Genomic DNA, 25,232 nt, shown 5'->3' with positions numbered 1-25,232 from the left:
CTACATAAATCAGGATGTTGCACAGATTATGTTTTACAGATGATCTTCAAGCCGCTTTCTGACAGTTGCTACCGGATGAGCCGTTTTGTGGGCGGTCTTATTTACGTGGCTCACCTTCGGCAGCGTCTTATCCCCGCCATCTTTGTTGTAGCGGCGTAGCGTGCAAGGACGGGAGTGGAATAAGTGTTAAAAGATGTAGCTAACTGTTTTAATGACATTCAGACTTTAATTCAATCAATAACGGTGCAGCATCTTCACATCCGGAAACAACCACACCGGAAATGTGTCCCATAAAAAAACGTCCGATCGGAACTTTAATAACTAAAGTTCCTTGGGTGAATAATGTAAACTCATTACACCGGTTTGTTTTAGCGCTTTCATGGCGACTTTACAGTAAGAACTTTACACTACTTTAAGTTAGAAATGGCAACAGCGGAGAATGAATGTCTCATAACAAGAAGATAGAGAAAAAGAAGCTTAGCGACTACGGTGTCTGTGCGGACGTGCGCAATTTTCAGGACTTCTATAGATTCCAAATACAGATCAGCTTGTACCAGTGGGTGAGAAACGTTGCTTTTGCATAATATTACGAAACAAAATGCCAAATATGTCTTACCTTATACACACACCATAATAATACTTTGTTTAATGGGCCGACAATCCATCAAGCGGTGCGGCTTCATAGCTTACCAAAGTCCTACTAAAACATTTTGATAGATTTTTGAGCGCCATATGTATTGTTTTATATTTTCTCTAGAACATTTAAAATGTTGGTGTTGTTTACTTGAGACATATTGCCATCATAGTGCAGCCTACACTTACCTGTTATGTTTGACTGCCATCTACTGGTCACACTTATCATTTCACCATGTACCAAATAAAATAGCTTTTGAGGTGAGTAGGCTCAACCAAAGGTATTCCTTACATTAAGCGCACCGGGATATAAGGTGCACTGTCAAGTTTTGAGGAAAAAAAGTGCGCCTTATAGTCAATCAATCAATTAATGTTTATTTATATAGCCCTGAATCACAAGTGTCTCAAAGGGCTGCACAAGCCACAACGACATCCTTGGTTCAGAACCCACATAAGGACAAGGAAAAACTCACAGCCCGTTGGGATGTCAATGTGAGTGACTATGAGAAACCATGGAGAGTCCACTCCACAGTCCGGAAAATATGGTACAGTCCTCACCCCAAAAAAGTAAACGCAAAGAAAAAGATTGTAAATATTGGACATTTTCAACTTAAATGTGTTTCAGATAAAACAAAGATGGCTGACAACCTTGTCTAGCAATACAGGTACATTATAGTTGAGTTTGTGGAAAATAAATCCACAAAAACAATCCACTTTTTCTAGGCACACATTTTCACACGTATTTCAATGCAGAACAGGTTATGATCCATCATGATTATAATCATTCATATAAATCAGGGGTGTCCAAACTTTTTCCAAAGAGGGCCGCACACGGAAAAATTTAAGCATGCGGGGGCCATTTTAATATTTTTAATTTTGAAACCATAACAAAATATATGGATTTTTTTTTTAATCCATAGGGCTCCTGGGGAGCATAGAGGGTCTCAGTCACTAAAATGTTAAAAATAAGTCAAATTATTATTATTATATTTTATTTAATGCTTACAGTAAATCTCTACATCAACTTGAGGTTGATATAAAGTAAAACAAATAAGGTTTTATGCCTTTTCTGTCAAAGACAACTTTGTTTTTTATAGTAAAACTGAAATAAATGATAAATGGGTTGTACTTGTATAGCGCTTTTCTACCTTCAAGGTACTCAAAGCGCTTTGACACTACTTCCACATTTACCCATTCACACACACATTCACACACTGATGGAGGGAGCTGCCATGCAAGGCGCCAACCAGCACCCATCAGGAGCAAGGGTGAAGTGTCTTGCTCAGGACACAACGGACATGACGAGGTTGGTTCTGGGTGGGATTTGAACCAGTGACCCTCGGGTTGCGCACGGCCACTCTCCCACTGCGCCACGCCGTCCCTATGCAGTAAATATGCAGTATTTAGATAGATAGATAGATAGAACTTTATTGATTCCTTCAGGGGATAATGCAGGACACCAGTGATTTGAATTTTTTTATATTTTTGAGTAATCACAGTTAAATAAAATCCTACTAAATATATTTGAGATCCGAAAGGTTCCCCACTCATAAAGTGATGCATTTTTTTTACTTTTAAAACTTAAATTTCAAGATCAACTTCCGATATATCTGTCGATTTTAAGTTTGAACTATTATTTTGTTTGTTTTATGTTTTTTTTGTCAAAACTTTGATGTTTTTGTATGGCAACCACACAACATATGTGATATATTTTCCACATAAAACATTTTAAAGTGATATTTTTTTGAGTAATAATTCATTATAACGTAGATTTTTTTGTCCTTTTGAGCAATGGAAAAAAAAAAGAAAATAAAGACACAGGGGGAGAAAAAACTGCCTGCATGGCAGCTTTTTGTCAACATTGCCACTTTTTCTCATTAGATTTCACCTCATTCCACTTTTTCTAAATTTTTTTTTTAAATTTTTGCAGTACTATCAATTTTGCAATTTTTGCGGAATATGTGGCGGGCCGGTAAATGATTAGCTGCGGGCCGCAAATGGCCCCCGGGGCGCACTTTGGACACCCCTGATATAAATCCTCCCCTCCAACCAGTCGTCGATGACGGTACCAATTTAAAACAGTTCTTGGGGGATTCAAATATTAACCATCGTTCTTTGCTGCCTGTCCTCCCTGACAGCAGCTATCATACTTTACCAGTGCGGGGGCCTAACGTTAAAAGTAAAATATTTGCGCGTTATGCATGATCATATCATCATTTCTAAGCGACAGCAGAAGATATGGATCTACTATTTGCCAGAACCTGACCTAAGCCTCATCCAGTTTGGAGATGAAAGGTCTTTGATATCCACTCATGCAATAAAGACCCATAGGGGAAAAAACATTATAAAAGAAAAACCTTGAACTCATCACAATAAAGCTTGTCCTTTCAGCGAATCATCTTTAATGTCACAAGGTGGAGACAAAAATCATCTGATTATGATATTTTTTTATTGCATTTTGTAGAGCGGACATCTGGTTTGAGTTGACGAGTTTTATTCATGGAGTCAAATGAAGGAATGCGGTCGGCAGGTCAGACTTTTTAATGTGTTTTCACACTGAACGGGTCATGTGTTGATAGGCCTCCTGGTTTATTACCTAAAGTTAACTTCAGAGTCAAAAACTGAACATTGAGCATTACTTTTACATTTTATTGATAACTCTTGTTGGGCAAAGACATGAGGAGAGAATAAGGAGGAAAGCAGCTCCACCTTAGTGAAACTAATTTTGTTACCACACACAACTGGCTGTTGGAAAAAAAACACAACAGACTGAGTCACCAATGGTAGGCTTATTTGTTTATTTTTTCTCCAAAATTACACACGAGGAAAACCGGGCAACACAGTGTTTGGCAGCATACAAAGACAAGAGTTTTGACAACATTTTTATTTTCATATTCACTCTGATGTATTCTTGTTATTTGACCTTTACTAGGAATAGGTACTTTTTAGACCGAATACTGCTAGTACTGCCGAGTGCAGATTCACAAAAACTAACGGCACGATGTTTTGATACCTTTGTTGCGGACTCTGCATCGACTCAAGCACTTGGCAGGCCAGCAGTCCTATTTGGAAACATGCATGTTGCAATTTTCCATGCTAAATAGATAAATAGATGATCAGAAAAACATGTATTGACATTGCAACGATTACAATTAACACAGAGACTTGAAAAGTGTCGACCACACATTCAAAAATCGATTCTGAAATACCTCAAATCACGACATAACATAGGTAAAATGATTTAAAAACAAAAACCGATACATGCCTACAACAGGCTGACCATTTTCTGAAATCCCAAAAAGAGGACCCATATATCCGTGGCAATGAAAATGTGCCAATGATACGTGAACTTGCTTTATAAATAATATATTTATTTAAATAAAGCATTTTTTTCTCCTCTGTTGACAGCAGTGCGGGCACTAGGAATTTTCAAAATGGGGTCCCAGGGACCCCATCAAGTCCTAAAAATGGGGTTCCACAGTAAATTTTTGAGGTCCCGCTTTTTTGTAAGCGTTTTGAAAACAAAAGATAAACATATGCATTGTCCTGTTGTATCTCACATCATAAATTGTTTTTTTGGAAAAAGGTTGTCATGAACGTTACTTAATTCATTAAAATAAATAATATAAAAAGAAGACACATTTGTATGCATATGTAAATGTATTCAGTTATGAACATTCATTCATTCTATTTTTTCCTTTATGGATCTAAACTTGTTGAGTAGAATTGTTGTATATTCTTGGGAAGCAGGTTAGAGTTTGCTTTGTGTATAATTTTAGCTGTTTGCAATTTCACTGTCGTGGAATTTCAGTATCTTTGATTCGATAAATAAAGGGTTTGTATGTTCTCTATATCCAACATTATGTATTATTCTAACTGATCTTTTTTGTAACATTGTTAGTGAATAAAGTGTACTTTTGTAATTATTTCCCAATATTTCTACACAGTAACTCAGATATGGTAACACTAGTGAGCAGTAGAGAATATAAAGTGATTTTTGGTCTGGAACATATTTGGCTTTATTCATTATTGACGTATTTCTTGCTACTTTATGTTGTATATTTTTTTACATGAGATTTCCAGTTCAATTTATCATCAATCCTTATACCTAGAAATTTGGTTTCATTTACTCTTTCAATTTCTATTCCGTCTATTTGTATTTGTGTTTGACTTTGTCTTCTACTGTTACCAAATAGCATTAATTCAGTTTCACTGAGCTTCAATGATAGTCTGTTTTTGCCGAACCATTTTTTTAATTTGTTAATTTTTTCTGTTATTATTTGTATTATCTTCTGTGTGTTCTCTCCCGAACAAAACACTGTTGTATCATCTGCAAATAATACTAACTTTAAATCTCTTGTAACTTTACAAATGTCATTTATTGACTCCAATGTCGGACTACAATGGCAGACCCGCGCAAAGCTCTTCAAGGGATATATGTTCCATAAATGGAAATAACCGCTTTTTTTAATGGGGTAAATTCCAATCGCTTTGTTTATAGGAAGTATAAAGGAAGGCAAGATTATTTTATAAATATCTCCGCCCTGCCTCCATGGTTTGATTTCAGATTTGCGGGACTTATCCAGATCCCAAATATATAAAAAAAAAAACAGGTAAGAAAAGTTGTTTTTGCATACTTAATAATGTCTGAATTAATGTACATTGAGACGAAGTCTTACAAGATTAACTGATATTTCATGTGGTCAGCTCTGGTTGGTTTTTAAAATTGTGTTTGCATTTTCAGTTCTAATTCCGACTTTAAAACGGTAGAGTGTAGCCTTTTACTCCACAAAAGAGTCTCAAAGTGTGTAAGGTTGCTATGCTTATATGCATCATTTGCATGTTGCACAGAGTCGTGCTATGAGTCATGCTGTATGTCTCTGCTCCTTTGTCGCTAGTTAACTCATTGCGACACGTTGCGTCCATGGCAAAGGTCATTAACGCCGTCTTTGTAGCACATTAGAACGCTCTAATTAGGACGTGACTCAAGGGAGGCTCAGCAGCCTTGTCACTTGCCTCAATGCACAAGTACATAATCACGTATTCGGCGGTGGAGGGTGATACAAGTGGCCAGCTCATTGTCTCCTCCCCCCCGAGAGGGAAGATGGTCCTAATGTCGTTAGGAGCACCAACTCAGCAGGGTGTCCATTTCATTTTGAATTTGAATGTTGTTGTTGTGCACTTGTCTCTGCCAGAGTGTCGCTGTATTCTTAGAAGTTATGTATGACTACAGATGGTCTGGCCAGCATGGTCACAATGCCCGGGAGGCCTCTTGGCCACAGACCTGAAGCGTGTCAGTCGAGCTTATTTGAATTCCATCTCGCCCTCTGACGACACCGCGGCCCATGTGATCAGTTCAGTCAGGGGGTCAGCTAAATTGACGACACAGCTTTGGACAAGACATCGCAACCGCTAAAGATAACTGGATCTCATCCTGCTTTGTCCAATCGTCTCCATTGCCAAGCGGGGTTCCTTGAGGACAGAGATGAATCAGTTCCAGCCCACCGTCATCTACTCTCCAACGCGCTCATATAACAAGATGGATTCATCTGAATTCTTGACAGTCAGGATTACCTTTTCCTCATGACTCAAAAGTCCCAGCATACAAGCAGAAACCTTTTCTTAGTGAGTTTTCCATCTAGTGAACTGAATTACACGTATATAGCGCCTTTCCTTTAGCAACATTGTGAAACCCATTATTTACATTTTGTTACGTACGGCGGGGGGTAAGGAGATGACACACGGTAGGAACCAGTTCATTAGGTTTATTGACACTGATGAATAGGTGGGATGTGTATGCTACTCTAAGTGCAAGGCGCAAGACGATGTGTAAATGTTACCAGAGTTTGTTGTATGTGCGTGTTGGATGAATCCTTCGTTAGACCAAACGGGCAAGGCGAAAAGGCAGAGTGTGGGCAGGCAAGTGGTCTGGGGCTGAAGAGAAGCAACAAGGTCCGTGTCCAAGCAGGGGTCGAGGATCGAGGGAGGCAGTCCGGAATCCAGAGGGGAGTCGAGGCACACTGCTCGATCACGGGAAACAGGGGAAGTACTGCGGGGAACACAAAGGACATAAGGCACGGGAACAGGGAAGGCACAGAGAGAGAGCAAGTACGTGGGACGTGATCCTTACCGTGAGAGTGAACTACGTTATGGCACTGGATCTTCGGGTCAGCTGGTCTTTATGCTGCCTGCTCTCATCAGAACCAGGTGCGGCGATTGAAGATTGCCTGCAGCCTTGCAAGCGCATGGCTTCTAGCGGAGGTGCCCGCGGCAGAGCTTGCCGCAGTTGATGCGGGATTGCGCGTGCGCCGTGACACATTTTAAACCATTGTGGGTGGAACTGGGAGCAGGGTGATTCGAACCAGGAACCCTCAAAGTTCTGGCCACGTCGCCCAGATTTAAAAAAATATTAACCGTGTTCAGGTGACGATTATGGTTTGGAGCCTGAAAAGATTTAAGTTTGACACCACGTGTTCAGTGTCGGCATGCAAACCACTATTCAAAAAACTGTTTACAAGGTAAATGGTTTAATTACGGTCTCTGTTCAATTTGCCCCTAGGCCTATTCTCACAAGGTGTGTAGCCTTAAAAAAACAGATCTGTATTTTGTGCGGGATCATCAAACATTGACTGTAGGCAACCTCCTCCCACGCTTTGAACTGTACGTATGATTACTCCGCTACTTGTGGGCAACATATCTCTTGTCTATGAAATATTCTCATTCATCCACGTCATTGTACTCTCAAGGCATTGAATCTATCCTAGCTGGACTATTTGGATTGTCTTAGACGTACACTTACTGAATTGAATTTAATTGAATTGAATGGTCTTAATTGATTAGGACAATGCATATTGATCAACATATGAGCAACGCATCACAGTAAATATGCCAGAATTAGCGACAATAGGACAGGCACCATAAAAACACATTTACAGACAATATCATAAGTACATTGAGCTATGACTAACAATAAATATCAGTAGTATTAATGCTGACTGAGCAGTTTGTGCCTCACCTCTGTTGCTGCTGTGTTGTGCAATGCACTTTAAATAGGGACCATGAACATTGATCATTTGATAACGGCGTCTGTGTTTCTAAAAGATTGTTTAATCGTAACCTTAATGAAAAGAATTGCAGAACACTTCAAACGACTTCAACAGGGGTCTGCAGATGTAAAGCATGGGGGGGTCGTGTACATTTTAGGCGATTACTTTTTTAAAATGTATATACCACCTGTAATTTTTCCACCAATGTATATGTCTGTTAAAAACACATTAACATTGGTTTATAAATGGCAGTTACATGACCACCATACTTACTGTATCTTACAGGTTTGAAATACAAACATTGACAATTATACTGTATTCATTTAATAATCTTAACCTTTAAGATAGCTTCTATTAGCACTCAAGTGGCAGGCTATCGATTCGCGGCGCTAAACTGTATTATTTGAATGTCCTATTGCGCAATAACCTTTCCGATTAGTTTGATTTAAAACATAATTTCATACAAGATATATAAGTGAAGGGAATTACATTTTATATAGTGCTTTTTCTCTAGTGACTCAAAGCGCTTTACATAGTGAAAACACAATATCTAAGTTACATTTAAACCAGTGTGGGTGGCACTAGGAGCAGGTGGGTAAAGTGTCTTGCCCAAGGACACAACGATAGTGACTACGATGGAGGAAGTGGGGATCAAACCTGGAACCATCAAGTTGCTGGCACAGCCGCTCTACCAACCGAGCTATACTGCCCTAAAGTAGGGGGTAGGGTTGTCGCGATACCAATAATTTGGTACCGGCCTTGAAATTGCAACTTTATGCCAAGTCTACTTTATAATACTAGCAAATGAGAAATCAATATAAAACAACTGAACAGCACAGTTAGTATTATCAGCTCACTGTTAAATGTTACAATACATAGAATAGAATAGAAAGTACTTTATTGATCCCTGAGGGAAATTCAGCACCACAGTTCGCTCACAATAGGCAATAATAATAATAAATAATATATAACATATATAATATATGAATAATATAAATATATTCTACATTTAAGTGCAGTCAAGAAGGAACATATGCATTATTGAGTCTGATGGCTGTCGGTATGAAGGACCTCCTGTGATGTTACGTGTTACATCCATCTGACCATCCATTTTCTACCGCTTGTCCCTTTCGGGGTTGCTGGAGCCTATCTCAGCTGCATTCGAGCGGAAGGCGGGGTACATTACAACAAATACGCATAAAAACACGCGAAAAGTACAGTTGAGTAGCGGTATCGATTCCCATCGGTATCAATACCATATTGATTCAAATGTGAAATGTACACATTCCGAATTATGGTGCAAAACGACTATTGCGATAATAAGTGAGACTTGTGCCAACACAGCAGCAGTCTTTATGAAAGAATCCGGAAAGATTTGCCCTTTTTAGCGTTCCATTTAATTGTATCAATAGTTGTATCAATGGTTCTTGCCCGGAAAAGGGTGGAATGCCATCTCCGGGTCGGGGAGGAGACCCTGCCCCAAGTGGAGGAGTTCAAGTACCTAAGAGTCTTGTTCACGAGTGAGGGAAGAGTGGATCGTGAGATCGACAGGCGGATCGGTGCGGCGTCTTCAGTAATGCGGATGTTGTACCGATCCGTTGTGGTGAAGAATGAGCTGAGCCGGAAGGCAAAGCTCTCAATTTACCAGTCGATCTACGTTCCCATCCTCACCTATGGTCATGAGCTTTGGGTCATGACCGAAAGGACAAGATCACGGGTGCAAGCGGCCGAAATGAGTTTCCTCCGCCATGTGGCGGGGCTCTCCCTTAGAGATAGGGTGAGAAGCTCTGTCATGCGGGAGGAACTAAAAGTAAAGCCGCTGCTCCTCCACATCGAGAGGAGCTAGATGAGGTGGTTCAGGCAACTGGTCAGGATGCCACCCGAACGCCTCCCTAGGGAGGTGTTTAGGGCACGTCCAACCGGTAGGAGGCCACGGGGAAGACCCAGGACACGTTGGGAAGACTATGTCTCCCGGCTGGCAAGAGAACGCCTCGGGATCCCCCGGGAAGAGCTGGACGAAGTGGCTGGGGAGTGGGAAGTCTGGCGTTCCCTGCTTAGGCTGCTGCCCCCGCGACCCGACCTCGGATAAGCGGAAGAAGATGGATGGATGGATGGATGGATGTATCAATAGTCAAGGGAGCACCTGAAACCAAAAGTCCCCATTTCCTCTTATTTGGAAAAAGAAAATCAATGTCTTAGGAAAGGTTGAAAAGACATTTAGCATTAAGCATTTAACTTAACATAATGGATTTGGCAATCACCGTGAAACTTTGTGGAACGGGTGGCTCAGTAAAATCTGCAACAATCTTGAGAGAATTCAGGCATATCACACACTTTTTGACTCGTCTCATATTGTTATAGGCCATTGTCTAGTTTGAGTACATTCATGTGGTCAAAGATACCGCGGAGGCGGCAGTAGGTGCGGCGCACTCTGGGGTACATTTTTTAACTACATGTCTTCTGTCTTCATCGGAGGAGAGGCAAAAAGGGATTGAGTGAAGGGGAAACGAGAACAACCTTCTGCTGTCAAATCCTGCACACGGGTGGAGCTAGACATTTTTGGGCCTCGATGAAAGCACTATTTGATACTTTGCTGTAAGGTTTCTATGCAGAGTGCGTCACATAGTGTTTCGTTTCTGTCGACAAAGCTACAAATTTGTGCGGCTAATGCTGTTGTCGTTCCAAATTGTAGTTATCTACGGCGTACAACCGCACTGCATCATACTGAGTAGTGTTTCCCACGAACATAAAACAAAACGTTGGTAGTTATGTCATCTCTGATTTTGCCAATTTATTTTGTATTGCTGAAAAACTTGTTTACTGTCCTTTTTAAATGTTCCTCCACGTGTGCCGAATCTCTAGTCCATGCCAAACAACCCTTAGTTGCATGTGGAAGAACGCCCCACTCCCTTTACCCTCTACTCAAGGCAGTCGGACTGACTCCTCAAGGCAGTCGGACTGACTCCTCAAGGCAGTCGGACTGACTCTTCAAGGCAGTCGTACTGACTCCTCAAGGCAGTCGGACTGACTCCTCAAGGCAGTCGGACTGACTCCTCAAGGCAGTCGGACTGACTCCTCAAGGCAGTCGGACTGACTCCTCAAGGCAGTCGTACTGACTCCTCAAGGCAGTCGGACTGACTCCTCAAGGCAGTCGGACTGACTCCTCAAGGCAGTCGGACTGACTCCTCAAGGCAGTCGGACTGACTCCTCAAGGCAGTCGGAATGACTCCTCAAGGCAGTCGGACTGACTCCTCAAGGCAGTCGGACTGACTCCTCAAGGCAGTCGGAATGACTCCTCAAGGCAGTCGGACTGACTCCTCACACTGGTTACACACTGCTGTGGGATGGCATTCTCCACCACCACCACCTCAACCAGGAGTCATTGCAGGACAGTAAATGCAGTCAAGAAAACAAGTATTTGAACACCCTGCTATTTCGCAAGTTCTCCCACTTAGAAATTATGGAGGGGTCTGCAATTTTCATGGTAGTTGCATGTCCACTGTATGAGAGATAACCTAAAAAGAAAAATCCAGAAATCACAATCTATGATTTTTCAATTTATTTGTGTGATAAAGCTGAAAATAAGTATTTGAACACCAACATTAATATTTGGTAGAGTAGCCTTTGTTTGCAATTACAGAGGTCAAGCGTTTTCTGTCGTTCTTCACCAGGTTTGCACAGACTGCAGGAGGGATTTTTGCCCACTCTTCCACACAGATCTTCTCTAGATCAGTCAGGTTTCTGGGCTGTCGCTGTGTAACACAGACTTTCAGCTCCCTCCAAAGATTTTCAATTGGAGTTAGGTCTGGAGACTGGCTAGGCCACGCCAGAACCTTGATATAGATCCTACGAAGCCAATTCTTGGTTTTCCTGGCTGTGTGCTTTGCGTCATTGTCATGTTGGAAGATCCTGCCACGATTCATCTTCAATGATCTGACTAAGGAAAGGAGGTTTTTGGCCAAAATCTCACAATACATGGCTGCAGTCATCCTCTCTTTAATACAGTACAGTCGTCCTGTCTCATGAGCAGAAAAACACCCCCAAGGCATGATGCTACCATCCCCATGCTTCACAGTAGGGATGGTGTTCTTGAGATGGTATGCATCATTCTTCTTCCTCCAAACACACATAGTGGAATTATGACCAAAAAGGTCAATATTGGTCTCATCTGTCCACAAAACTTTCTCCCATGACTCCTCTAGATCATCCAAATGGTCATTGGCAAACTTAAGACGGGCCTTAAAATGTGCTGGTTTAAGCAGGGCAACCTTCCGTGCCATGCATGATTTCAAACCATGACGTCTTAATGTATTACCAATAGTGACCATGGTCCCAGCTCTTTTCAGGTCATTGACCAAGTCCTGCCGTGTAGTCCTGGGCTGATTCCTCACCTTTCTTAGCATCATTGAGACCCCATGAAGTGATATCTTGCATACGGCTCCACTCCGATTGAGACTGACGTCATGTTTAGTTTCTTCCATTTTCTAAAGTCGACCTGTTTTCACCAATCTGCTTGGCAATTTCTCCAGAGCCATTTCCATCCTTGTGGAGTTGTACAATTTTGTCTCTGGTGTCTTTGGACAGCTCTTTGCGCTTAGCTATGCTGAATGTTTGGGTCTTGCTGATTGTATGGGGTGGACAGGTGTCTTTTTGCAGCTAACGACCTCACACAGGTGCATCTGATTCAGGATAATACAGTGGAGTGGAGGAGGACTTTTAAAGGCGGACTAACAGGTCTATGAGGGTCAGAATTCTAGCTGATAGACAGGTGTTCAAATACTTATTTTCAGCTGTATCACACAAATAAATTGTTAAAAAATCATAAATTGTGATTTCTGGATTTTTCTTTTTAGGTTATCTCTCATACAGTGGACATGCACCCACCGTAAAAATTTCAGACCCCTCCATGATTTCTAAGTGGGAGAACTTGCAAAATAGCAGGGTGTTCAAATACTTATTTTCTTGACTGTTTGTGCTGGTAACTGTAGCACACAATATTTTTTAGAGTTGTAGCTAGGCCAGGTCGATAAATTAGAGTTTGTTGTTGCAGACAATTAAAACAAATACTTGGTCTGGCATACTTTTTGCCCCCGGGAACTTTCCCCTTACTTCTTTACAGAAATGTGCACACTCACACATAGTACAACATGACTGATGTTATGCAAAGGAGAACGAGGAGTTTGTTCCAGAAACAAATTTTGTTGTCAGTGGTTTTGTTTTGCGTCAACAGGCGTGGAACAAATGACTGCACGCTGCAAAGTTTGCTTTAGAAGGGCAGCAGCAGCACAACAAACGTATTCCGTTTAAATGGGGGGAATGCAACTCTTTACAAGACGAACAAGAACATAACAACAAGCTCCCGCTAAAAAGCAGCTGTCTGTAGTGGAGTCATTTACTTACACAAGGTACCATTTATGATAAGAAGGAAGCACAGTCGACAACAATCACTAAAGCGGTCAGTCCCTCTGCACGTCGCAAAAGCCTGCGTTTATCTACAAACCCCATGTGGAGAGGTGGAGCCGGCAGTCCGACAGCGAGGCAGGGCACACCGTAGCCCAGCCCAAGATGGCGGCGAGGAGGTGTGGACTGCGAGCAAGCAGCGAGGCGGGGTGCGCCGGAATCAACCCCGCAAATATTATCAGGTGCATGGGTAGCCCAGCTGGGCACAATTTAGATCTCCTCTCGCACTGCATAAAAGGGCAGCAGCCGTAAACGCCGGGGGGAGGGACAGAGAGAGAAGGAGCCAAAAGGAACCAGAAGGAAGCAGATGCTGCGAAAGCCACAGAAAGACGAAGACGCACGCGACTGGAAAGGTGGAGCGGCAGAGGAAGCAGGACACGGCGAGGCTGAAAAGCAACCCTTAGAGACTTTTTTATTAAAGTTAAAGTACCAATGATTGTAACACACACATGAGGTGTGGCAAAAATATTCTCTGCATTTGACCCATCACCCTTGATCACCCCATGGGAGGTGAGGGAAGCAGTGGGTAGCCGCGGTACCGCGTCCGGGAATCATTTTTGGTGATTTAACCCCCAATTCCAACCCTTAATGCTTAGTGCCAAGCAGAGAGGTAATGGGTCCCATTTTTTTCAAAGTCTTTGGTATGACTCAGCCGGGGTTTGAACTCACGACCTACCGATCTCAGAGCGGACACTCTACCCACTAGGCAACTGAGTAGGTTATTATTGAAAAACAAAAGAAAGTCTAACCTGCATCACAATGTCCTTCCTTGGTGGTCCTGAGAACCCACACGGCAGCAAGAGACTGTCACACTTCAAAACCTTTGAAGTCTGCAAGTTGTGTGAATCATAAATAAAAACAGAATACAATGATTTGCAAATCCTTTTCAACTTACATTCAAATCGATATACTGCAAAGACAAATCACTTAACATTCGAACTGATAAACTTTATTTTTTGCAAACATTAGCTTATTTGGAATTTGATGCCTGTAACATGTTAAGTGGGAAAAAAGACTGAGAAAGTTGAGGAATGCTCATCAAACACTTATTTGGAACACTGCCTTGTTAAACCAATACCTCTTTGACATAAATCAAAACTATAGTGTCATTTTTCATACAACACTTATATAAATGTCGTGGCTCGGTCGTGCATGTTGAGCAATAAGATTTGATTGGAGACTTAATGTATGCCAGCTGCTTTGAATTCATATTGTGTGGGCAACTTCAGGTGCACGTGTGTGTGTGTGTGTGCTCGTTATAGTCTGAGGCTGCAGAACCCACAGCTTTCTGTCATTGCACAGGAAGCGTGGACTCCTCCCATACGGGGAAGCTCGTGAGCCACTGCTGTAATAACATACCAGCACGGTTGGCAGGGTTGTGTTTCTTTCACTTTACTTGTCGCAACAGGTGCATACGGTACTTCTTCTTGATACTGCTCCTCCTTAATACAGAGGTAAGCCACGGCAGCCATGTTTCACACACATTCTGCCTGATTTGCGCTCATCGATCTCGGATGGAGCGCTCCAACTGTAGGGTTTCTTATTTAAAGTTGCGTACTGTGATCTGAAAAAACAAACCCATTCTTTAGAATGAAGGTTTGCAGATTTTTATAGATGGGACCTCTGGGAAGCTTTAGTCCCAAATGCTGGGTGTAATTTAATTAAATATGTTTGCTTGTTTATTCCATTGTGGTAATTTATGATGTGGTTGGAAGTTGAGTACGGGTAATAAAATGGTGTAAAAATCATTGAAATTAAACTGTCATGCTGTGGTTAGGTATGTAAATGCTAGATAATCATCCTTCAGAGTTTCTTGGTATGAAAAAGCAGTTTTTTATCAAGCCAAATTGTCTAATCTTCATCTCTTTCTCTCTCTCTCAGGGTCAGAGGTCAGTCTGAGCCACAGCAACATGTCGGAACACGCCAAGCCGCACCACCCCAACCCGCACAGCAAAGGGGACAAGACCCACGCCGGCGACTTCAGCTATGTCGGCATCGATGCCATTCTGGAGCAGATGCGGAGGAAAGCCATGAAGCAAGGCTTTGAGCTCAACATCATGATTGTGGGTGAGTCTGGTGCACGGTCCGTGGCATGGTGTTGAAAGAAGAGATAGGGGTGGGAACGTGGCAAAAAGTGTAATTACAGCTATGTGACGGGCACACTGACACACCTGCATCAATCAATTAATCAATCAATGTTTATTTATATAGCCCTAAATCACAAGTGTCTCAAAGGGCCGCAAAAACACAACGATATCCTCGATAGAGCCCATGTAAGGGTAAGGAAAAACTCCCCCCAGTGGGACGTCGACAATGATGACTATGAGAAACCTTGGAGAGGACCGCATAGGGGACCGAAAGCAATGGATGTCGAGCGGATCTAACATGATATTGTGAAAGTCCAATCCATAGTGGATCTAAAATAACCTTGAGAATCCTGACCAAAGTGGATCCATTATAGTAGCGAGACTCCCGTCCAAAGTGGAGCCAGCAGGAAACCATCCCAAGCGGAGGCGGATCAGCAGCGCAGAGATTATCCCTGCCGATACACGGGCTGGGTCCGGACTCTGGACGAGATGTCCATCCTGGTCCCTATTCTGGACGAGCGGTCCATCCTGGGTCCCGACTCTGGACAGCCAGTACTTCATCCATGGCCCACAAGGGAGGGGGGGACGTAGGCGAAAAAGAAAAGAAACGGCAGATCAACTGGTCTAAAAAGGGAGTCTATTTAAAGGCTAGAGTATACAAATGAGGTTTAAGAAAAACTGACCCCAGTGGGACGTCGACAATGGTGACAATACGAAAACTTGGAGAGGAGCGCATAGGGGACCGAAAGCAATGGATGTCGAGCGGATCTAAAATGATATTGTGAAAGTCCAATCCATAGTGGATCTAACGTACCCGTGAGAATCCAGACCAAAGTGGATCCAATATAGTAGCAAGAGTCCCGTCCAAATTGGAGCCAGCAGGAAACCATTCCAAGCGGAGGCGGGTCAGCACTAAAGAGATGTCCCCAACCGATACATAGGCGAGCGGTCCATCCTGGATCCCGACTCTGGACGAGCTGTCCATCCTGGGTCCCGACTCTGGACAGCCAGTACTTCATCCATGGCCACCGGACCGGACCCCCTCCATAACGGAGGGGGGGGGACAAGAGTGAAAAAGAAAAGAAACGGCAGATCAACTGGTCTAAAAAGGGGGTTTATTTAAAGGCTAGAGTATACAAATGAGTTTTAAGGTGAGACTTAAATGCTTCTACTGAGGTTGCATCTCGAACTGTTACCGGGAGGGCATTCCAGAGTACTGGAGCCCGAATGGAAAAGCTGTATAGCCCGCAGACTTTTTTTGGGCTCTGGGAATCACTAATAAGCCGGAGTCCTTTGAACGCAGATTTTTCACCGGGACATATGGTGCAATACAATCAGCAAGATAGGCTGGAGCTAGACCGTGTAGTATTTTATACGTAAGTAGTATGCAGGACTACTAGTTCTATACCGTATAGTTCTAGTTCAGAGGTCGGCAACACAAAATGGTGAAAGAGCCATATTGGACCAAAAATACACAAAACATACCTGTCTGGAGCCACAAAACATTAAAAGCCTTACAGGTGCTGGTCATATTAGAATGTCATGAAAAAGTTGATTTATTTCATTAATTCCATTTAGAAAGTCAAACTTGTAGAATGTATACCTTCATTCCAAACAGACTGATACATTTCAAGTGTTTTTTGCCAAAAAGGAGATGATTATAGCTGACAACCAATGAAAACCCTAAATTCAACATCTCAGAAAATTAGAATATGGTGAAAAGGTCAGATATTGAAGACACCTGGTGCCACACTCTAATTAGCTAACTAACTCAAAACACCTGGAAAAGCCTTTAAATGGTCTCTCGTTTTGATTCTGTATGACACACAATCATGGGGAAGACTGCTGACTTGACAACTGTCCAAAAGATGACCATTGATACTTTAAAGAAGGAGGGCAAGACACAAAAGGTCATTGCCAAAGAGGTTGGATGTTCCCAGAGCTCTGTGTCCAAGCACATTAATAGAGAAGCGAAGGGAAGACAAAGATGTGGTAGAAAAAAGTGTACAAGCAAGAGGGATAACCGCGCCCTGGGGAGGATTGTCAAACAAAACCGATTCAAAAATGTGGGGGAGATCCACAAAGAGCGGACTGCAGCTGGAGTCAGTGCTTCAAGAACCACCACGCACAGCAAGATATGGGCTTCAGCTGTCGCATTCCTTGTGTAAAGCCACTCTTGAATAAGAGACAACGTCAAAAGCGTCTCGCCTGGGCTCAAGACAAAAAGGACTGGACTGCTGCTGAGTGGTCCAAAGTTATGTTTTCAGATTAAAGTAAATTTTGTATCTCCTTTGGAAATCAATGTCCCAGAGTCTGGGGGAAGACAGGAGAGGCACAGAATCCACGTTGCCTGAAGTCCAGTGTCAAATTTCCACAATCGGTAATGGTCTGGGCTGCCATGTCATCTGCTGGTGTTGGTCCACTATGTTTCCTGAGGTCTAGGGTCAATGCAGCAGTCTACCAGGAAGTTTTAGAACACTTTATGCTGCCTGCCGCGGACCAATTTTATGGAGGTGAAGATTTCATTTTCCAACATGACTTGGCACCTGCACACAGTGCCAAATCTACCAGTACCTGGTTTAAGGACCATGGTATCCCTGTTCTTGATTGGCCTGCAAACTCACCTGACCTAAACCCCATGGAAAACCTATGGAGTATTGTGAAGCGGAAGATGCGAGATGCCAGACCCAACAATGCTGAAGAGCTGAAGGCCACTATTAAAGCAACCTGGGCTCTCATAACACCTGAGGAGTGCAACAGACTGGTGGACTCCATGCCACGCCGTATTGCTGCAGCAATTCAGGCAAAAGGAACTGCAACTAAGTATTGATTGCCGTACATGCTGAAACTTTCCATGTTCATACTTTTCAGTTGGTCCACATTTCTAAAAAATATTTTTTGGTACTAGTTGTAACTAATATTCTAATTTTCTGAGATACTGAATTTGGGATTTTCAGTAATTGTCAGTACTAATCATCAAAATGTAAAGAAATAAACATTTCAAATATATCACTATGTGTGTAATGAATTGATATAATATGTAAGTTTCACGTTCTGAATATAATTACTGAAATAAATCAACTTTTTCATGATATTCTAATAATATGAACTGCACCTGTAAGTGTTATAATGAAACACAACACAGGATGTAAGTGTATATATTAGCTGTATTAGCCTACTATCAAAATGACTTTGTGTCGCAGGCTGACGCAAATCTTCATTGTCAGAAATGTTTAAAATGTAATATTCATTCTTCACATTTTTACAACATTGGAAAACATTAGTAAAACTTCTCAGATAACTCCTCGAAAGGGCTGTCTTAGAATGGCCAAATGTATAAATGAAAAGAAAAAGTCAGGTTGTCTTCTAATTGATTTATAAACCCCTTTTCCATATGAGTTGGGAAATTGTGTTAGATGTAAATATAAACGGAATACAATGATTTGCAAATCCTTTTCAACCCATATTCAATTGAATGCACTACAAAGCAAGATATTTGGTGTTCAAACTCATAAACTTAATTTTTTTTTTTGCAAATAATAATTAACTTAGAATTTCATGGCTGTAATTCGTGCCAAAGTAGTTGGGAAAGGGCATGTTCACCACTGTGTTACATCACCCTTTCTTTTAACGACACTCAATAAACGTTTGGGAACTGAGGAAACTAATTGTTGAAGCTTTGAAAGTGGAATTCTTTCCCATTCTTGTTTTATGTAGAGCTTCAGTTGTTCAACAGTCCGGGGTCTCTGCTGTCGTATTTTACGCTTCATAATGCGCCACACATTTTCAATGGGAGATAGGTCTGGACTGCAGGCAGACCAGGAAAGTACCCGCACTTTTTTTTACTACAAAGCCACAATGTTGTAACACGTGGCTTGGCATTGTCTTTCTGAAATAAGCAGGGGCGTCCATGATAACGTTGCTTGGATGACAACATATGTTGTAAGTTACCCATGCCTTGGGCACTAATACACCCCCATACCATCACAGATGCTGGCTTTTGAACTTTGCGCCTATAACAATCCGAATGGTTATTTTCCTCTTTGTTCTGGAGGCACATCCACAGTTTTCCAAATATAATTTGAAATGTGGACTCATCAGACCACAGAGCACTTTTCCACTTTGCATTAGTCCATCTCAGATGAGCTCGGGCCCAGCGAAGCCGGCGGCGTTTCAGGGTGTTGTTGATAAATGGGTTTGGCTTTGCATAGTAGAGTTTTAACTTGCACTTACAGATGTAGCGACCAACTGTAGTTACTGACAGTGGTTTTATGAAGTGTTCCTGAGCCCATGTGGTAAAATCCTTTACACAGTGATGTCGTTTTTGATGCAGTACCGCCTGAGGGTTCAAAGATCCATAATATCATCGCTTACATGCAGTGATTTCTCCAGATTCTCTGAACCTTTTGATGATTTTACGGACTGTAGATGATAAAATCCCTAAATTCCTTACAATAGCTCGTTGAGAAATGTTGTTTTTAAACTGTTTGAAAGTTTGCTTACAAAGTGGTGACCTTCACCCCATCCTTGTTTGTGAATTACTTAGCATTTCATGGAAGCTGCTTTTATACCCAATCATGGCATCCAACTGTTGCCAATTAGCCTGCACACCTGTGGGATGTTCCATATAACCGGAAACCCCACACCGAAACGGTTCGATAAAATATCCGTACCGTTACACCCCTAGTAATCGGCCTCCTTGAATACTAAGTTACTATCGATCGATCTCTAGTGTATATTACTTTACAAGACTATGCAAAACTGAAAATAAACAAAGGACATTAGCTAAACTGCCAACTCCAGATAAAAACTTATATTATTAGCTTTGGCTATTCATTTGAATTGATTTGTAATTGTACATCTGGAACAGAGGTGGGTAGTTGTAGCCAAGTAAAAGTAAAAAGTAGTCATATAAATTGAACAAAAGGGAGTATTTGGTGAAAAAACGTCTCAAGTTCTGCGTAATAAGGGAGTAGTTTGTATTTTGTTTCGTAGCTAGTAACACTACAACTGTAGCTTGTGTTTGTGAGAGACAGACACTACTACAGCATGTACTACCAAATATGCACATTTTACACTCACTTATGGCGTCATGGCAAGGTCAAAGTTAGAATATGTATGTAATATGCTTTTTGTAGTTGGAAGTGGAATTCTTGTAGGCTGAAATGGGAAATTTCTACTGGCACAGTCAACAGCGCCTGACATAAATGTTCTTTTTACGAGTTTGTAAGTAAATATTGACATCGCCTCGTCTGACTGACTGAGTGCGGTCATGTGACTGCCAGGCTATGTCTGATTGGTGAAATAGAGTCCACTAGTGCTTACGTTGGATTGGCGAAACAGAGTCAGATGTGCCTCTTGAGAAGCCAGAACAAGGTTTTTGCAAGCAGTAATCAATAAATCATGAATAGATATAATGATATAAATACATCTGGCGATCAGAATGAAACTCACTGTAACAAAGTGAAAGTAGGCTCAGTGAAGGAATGACTGCACATACTGTTTTAAAAGAATGCTCAAAACTTTGATTCACATCAAAATCGAGATATTTATTTTTCTGAATGTAAATCAATTCATAATGTTCGACGATCAATTTTTCAAAGACAAACTTTTTTTTTTTAACAATTGATTTTTAAGAAATCAATTTTATTGGTAAATGGTAAATGGGTCATACTTGTATAGCGCTTTTCTACCTTCAAGGTACTCAAAGCGCTTTGACACTATTTCCACATTCACCCATTCACCCACACATTCACACACTGATCGGGGGGAGCTGCCATGCAAGGCCCTAACCACCACCCTTCAGGAGCAAGGGTGATGTGTCTTGCTCAAGGACACAACGGACATGACGAGGTTGATAGGAGGTGGGGATTGAACCAGGAACCCTCATGTTGCTGGCACGGCCACTATCCCAACTTCGCCACGCTGTCCCCAATTCATACAGTAGATAAAGCGGATACAGTAGATACAGTTGATGAAGTAGTTAAAGTAGATACAGTTGATACAGTAGATAAAGTTGATACAGTAGATATAGTTGATAAAGTTTATACAGTAGATAGAGTTGATAAAGTAGATACAGTTGATACAGTAGATAAAGTTGATACATTCGATAAAGTGGATAAAGTAGATAAAGTTGATACAGTAGATAAAGTTGATACAGTAAATAGAGTAGATAAAGTTGATACAGTTGATACAGTAGATAAAGTGGATAAAGTAGATAAAGTTGATACAGTAGATAAAGTTGATACAGTAAATAGAGTAGATAAAGTGGATAAAGTTGATACAGTTGATAAACTGGATAAAGTTGATACAGTAGATAAAGTGGATAAAGTAGATAAAGTTGATACAGTAGATAGAGTAGATAAAGTGGATAAAGTTGATACAGTTGATAAAGTGGATAAAGTTGATAAAGTTGATACAGTAGATAAAGTTGATACAGTAAATAGAGTAGATCAAGTGGATAAACTTGATACAGTTGATAAACTGGATAAAGTTGATACAGTAGATAAAGTGCATAAAGTAGATAAAGTTGATACAGTAGATAAAGTTGATAGAGTAGATAGAGTAGATAAAGTGGATAAAGTTGATAAAGTTGATAAAGTTGATACAGTTGATAAAGTTGATAGAGTAGATAGAGTAGATAGAGTAGATAAAGTAGATAAAGTTGATACAGTAGATAAAGTTGATACAGTAAATGAAGTAGATCAAGTGGATAAAGTTGATACAATTGATAAACTGGATAAAGTTGATACAGTAGATAAAGTGGATAAAGCAGATAAAGTTGATACATAGATAAAGTGGATAAAGCAGATAAAGTTGATACAGTAGATACAGTTGATACAGTAGATAGAGTAGATAAAGTTGATACAGTAGATACAGTAGATAAAGTGGATAAAGTGGACAAAGTTGATACGGTTGATAAGGTTGATAAAGTTGATACAGCATCCTATCCTAATCGAATAGGGAGTTTCCAAAAGATACCCACCTGTACTGTATCATGATTACCGTATTTCCTTGAATTGCCGCCGGGGCGCTAATTAATTTAAAACCTCTTCTCACTCCTGCGCTTACCAAAGGCATGCGGTAAAAGTAAACATGCACAAATTATTTTAAATCTCCTTCTCACTCCGGCACTTACCAAAGGTATGCTGTAAAAATTTGAGTGTGATGTAAGCTTGGACCTTAAATCCTACTGAATAGCTCTTAATCTTCTTCCCTTTATGCGATTTCAAATTCCCGGTATTGAAATCAGCCTCCTCCATTTTGAAAATGATGACAGGGGAAGTGTCACTAGTGACATCAAGAGTTTGCCCTGCGGCAATTCAAGGAAATACGGTATAATGATTATAATATAACTTTATAAAACATAACAAGAAAAATGCAAATGGTTAGATAGATTTTGTCCAATGCCACTGAAATATGTTTACTCTTCACCTCAAGTTGAACACTTCCCTTTGCTGTCATGTTCCCTGTATTTGTGTCAAATCAGGAAGCGTAATACAAGGGTGTTGCATTCAATGTACCACTTGCCCGGGTCCTCATTTTATACAACAACAAGCACTGACCATAACTCAAGCAGTGTACTCACTTGTTCATGAATCATGATTTAGTTGCCAAGTTTAGAAGTTTGTAGTGAACATCATTTCCAATGACTTTAACGGCCCCCAAAACTCCAAAAGGAAATAAGGCCAATGAAAATTTATGCCTATTATGAAAAAAAAAACCTGATTTTAAACAATCCCGTCCTTGGTTGCTTCATATTTTCTCTGTGAATTGGCCACAGATGTTTCCAATATATTGTAACCCAAAAGCAGTCATTTTTTCATGTGTCTACAACAGTTACTGAGTCAGCACTCAATTCCGAAAAAACAATCAGATGGGAGTCATTATGATTATTTTTGTGTTTAGACAGAAACATTCCAATATGTGGACAAAAGCAGTTTATTTTTAACAATGAATGTATAATAAAAATAAAAAAAAAACTGCATTTGAAATCAGGGGTGTAACGGTACACAAAAATGTCGGTTCAGTACGTACCTCAGTTTAGAGGCCACGGTTTGGTTCCTTTTCGGTACAGTAAGAAAACAACAAAATATACATTTTTTAGTTATTTATTTACCAAATTTGTAAACAATGGCTTGATCCTTTTAACATTGGGAACACTATAGTGATTCTGCCCACGTTAATCCACATTGAACTGCCTCAAGTTGTTGCTTAGATGAAATAAAATGACACAACTTTTCTTCTACATATAAAAAGTGCAACATTAAACAGTTTCAAGTCAACGCATCATGCTAATTTATTACAGCATTGGGGAAGCCTGTAGTTATTTTACTGTGTAAATTTTATATTTGTATCAACTTGGGATAACAGGGACCCTGCCATTCAAAACTAGGCTGCTAAATTACTAATGATTAATGTAACTATAGCTGAAAAAAAGTACAAAAGCAATAGGAGTTCATGTAGGCTTTATGATGCACTTACATTATTATATACACTTTTGGAGACAGAAACTCTTCATTTAACAATGTCCTTTTTTGCTGCTTCAACACACCTCAATCAACACTGTCCGTAACACACACGCACACGCCGCAAAATGAGCTAACGTTGCGCTAAAAGCTAACTAGCCTTCACCTCAAGCTAGGACTGCGAGTGAGCTGTTTGCTTAGTTTGTTTCTAGAAGGTCAACGGGCTCATAGTGATGTTTAGAAAGTAGTCGACTTGGAAGTGTTTATATAATTTGGGGAGAGTCCGTTGCTCCCCTGCTAAACGCCTATCTGCTCGACGCTAAAAAGCTGACTAGATGCGCTCTGAATACGCACTGCTGATTGGCTTGTTATCGCTACTGTTGTAACCAATCAGATGGTTGTGTGGGAGGGACAATGCAGGGTGCTGTGCAGGGGACAGAGGCAGAACGGAGCGGAGCAGCTTGTTAAGACTTTAGCATAGGCGGCTACTTCATATGTTCGCGTGGAAGTCGTTCGGTACTCCTCCGCACCGAACCGGAACCCCCGTACAGAAACGGTTCAATACAAATACACGTACCGTTACCCGCCTATAAATATTTCCACTTTTGTTGTATCACATATAGGGATGGGTCGCATTTGATTCCCAGTACCTGAGAACCAATACTCAACAGTACCAATTTTCTTTTTAATTCAACAATTAACTCATAACTGCATTGTCCAGTTGTTATATCTTGTTTTCTTACACATCTGAGTCTCATTTACAAGTAGACCTCATGTGCAGTTGTGATTCCAAGACATAGGATGGCAATAATGTATCAGCTAGGAAGTAGTCTTTGCCGTGAAGCTGAATGTGCCTGTCTAGTCTTATGTTGAGCCCTACAAAGTGTTTACAGTTAAAAGTTAAAGTAACCCTGATAGTCACACACACACTAGGTGTGGTAAAATTACTCTCTGCATTTGACCCATCCCCTTGTTCCACCCCCCGGGAAGTAAGGGGAGCAGTGAGCAGCAGCGGTGGTTGCGCTCGGCAATCATTTTTGTTATTTAACCCCCAATTCCAACTAGGGCTGGGGGATATGGCTTTTTTTTAATGTCTCGATATTTTTAAGCCATATCACGATTCACAATATATATATCGATATTTTGCCTTAGCCTTGAGTGAACACTTGATGCATACAATCACAGCAGTATGATGATTCTATGTGTCTACATTAAAACATTATTATTCATACAGCATTAATATATGCTCCTTTTAAACTTTCATGCAGAGAACAAAATCACAACTAAGTCAATTGACCAAAACTGTATTTATTAAACAGTTATTAAGCAGTGGCACAAACATTCATGTCATTTCCAAAACAGAAAGTGTAAGATTTTTAGAGACATTTTAAAACAAGCTATTAGTGCACTTTTGTGCATGATGTCCCCAAGATGACATATCAAAATAACACTAAATTAAAGTGCACTTTTTGTACAGAACGCCACTACGATAGTTTAAAACAAATAAAATTCACTTTTGTGCATGATGTCACACAAGA

The 25,232-nt window shown here is 40.9% G+C and overlaps 1 protein-coding gene across 8 annotated transcripts in view; it reads left to right on the top strand.

Annotated features, from left to right (window-relative positions):
* The window catches only part of LOC133559232 (septin-9-like), a 236,503-nt gene that overhangs the window by 176,599 nt on the left and 34,672 nt on the right, over positions 1-25,232 (top strand). For 7 of the 8 annotated variants that reach the window (XM_061910816.1, XM_061910807.1, XM_061910840.1 and 4 more), the window contains one exon: positions 15,021-15,206. In XM_061910816.1, the coding sequence (XP_061766800.1) occupies positions 15,021-15,206 (186 nt within the window). Of the gene's footprint in view, positions 1-14,444; positions 14,594-15,020; positions 15,207-25,232 lie in introns of those variants that run through there. The other variant, XM_061910857.1, reaches the window with a different exon arrangement.

This window comes from Nerophis ophidion, linkage group LG01 (genome assembly GCF_033978795.1).
Source record: "Nerophis ophidion isolate RoL-2023_Sa linkage group LG01, RoL_Noph_v1.0, whole genome shotgun sequence".
Classification (NCBI taxonomy): domain Eukaryota; kingdom Metazoa; phylum Chordata; class Actinopteri; order Syngnathiformes; family Syngnathidae; genus Nerophis; species Nerophis ophidion.
Note: the sequence above shows the minus strand (reverse complement) of the source record. Positions and strands in the feature narration are given on the sequence as shown.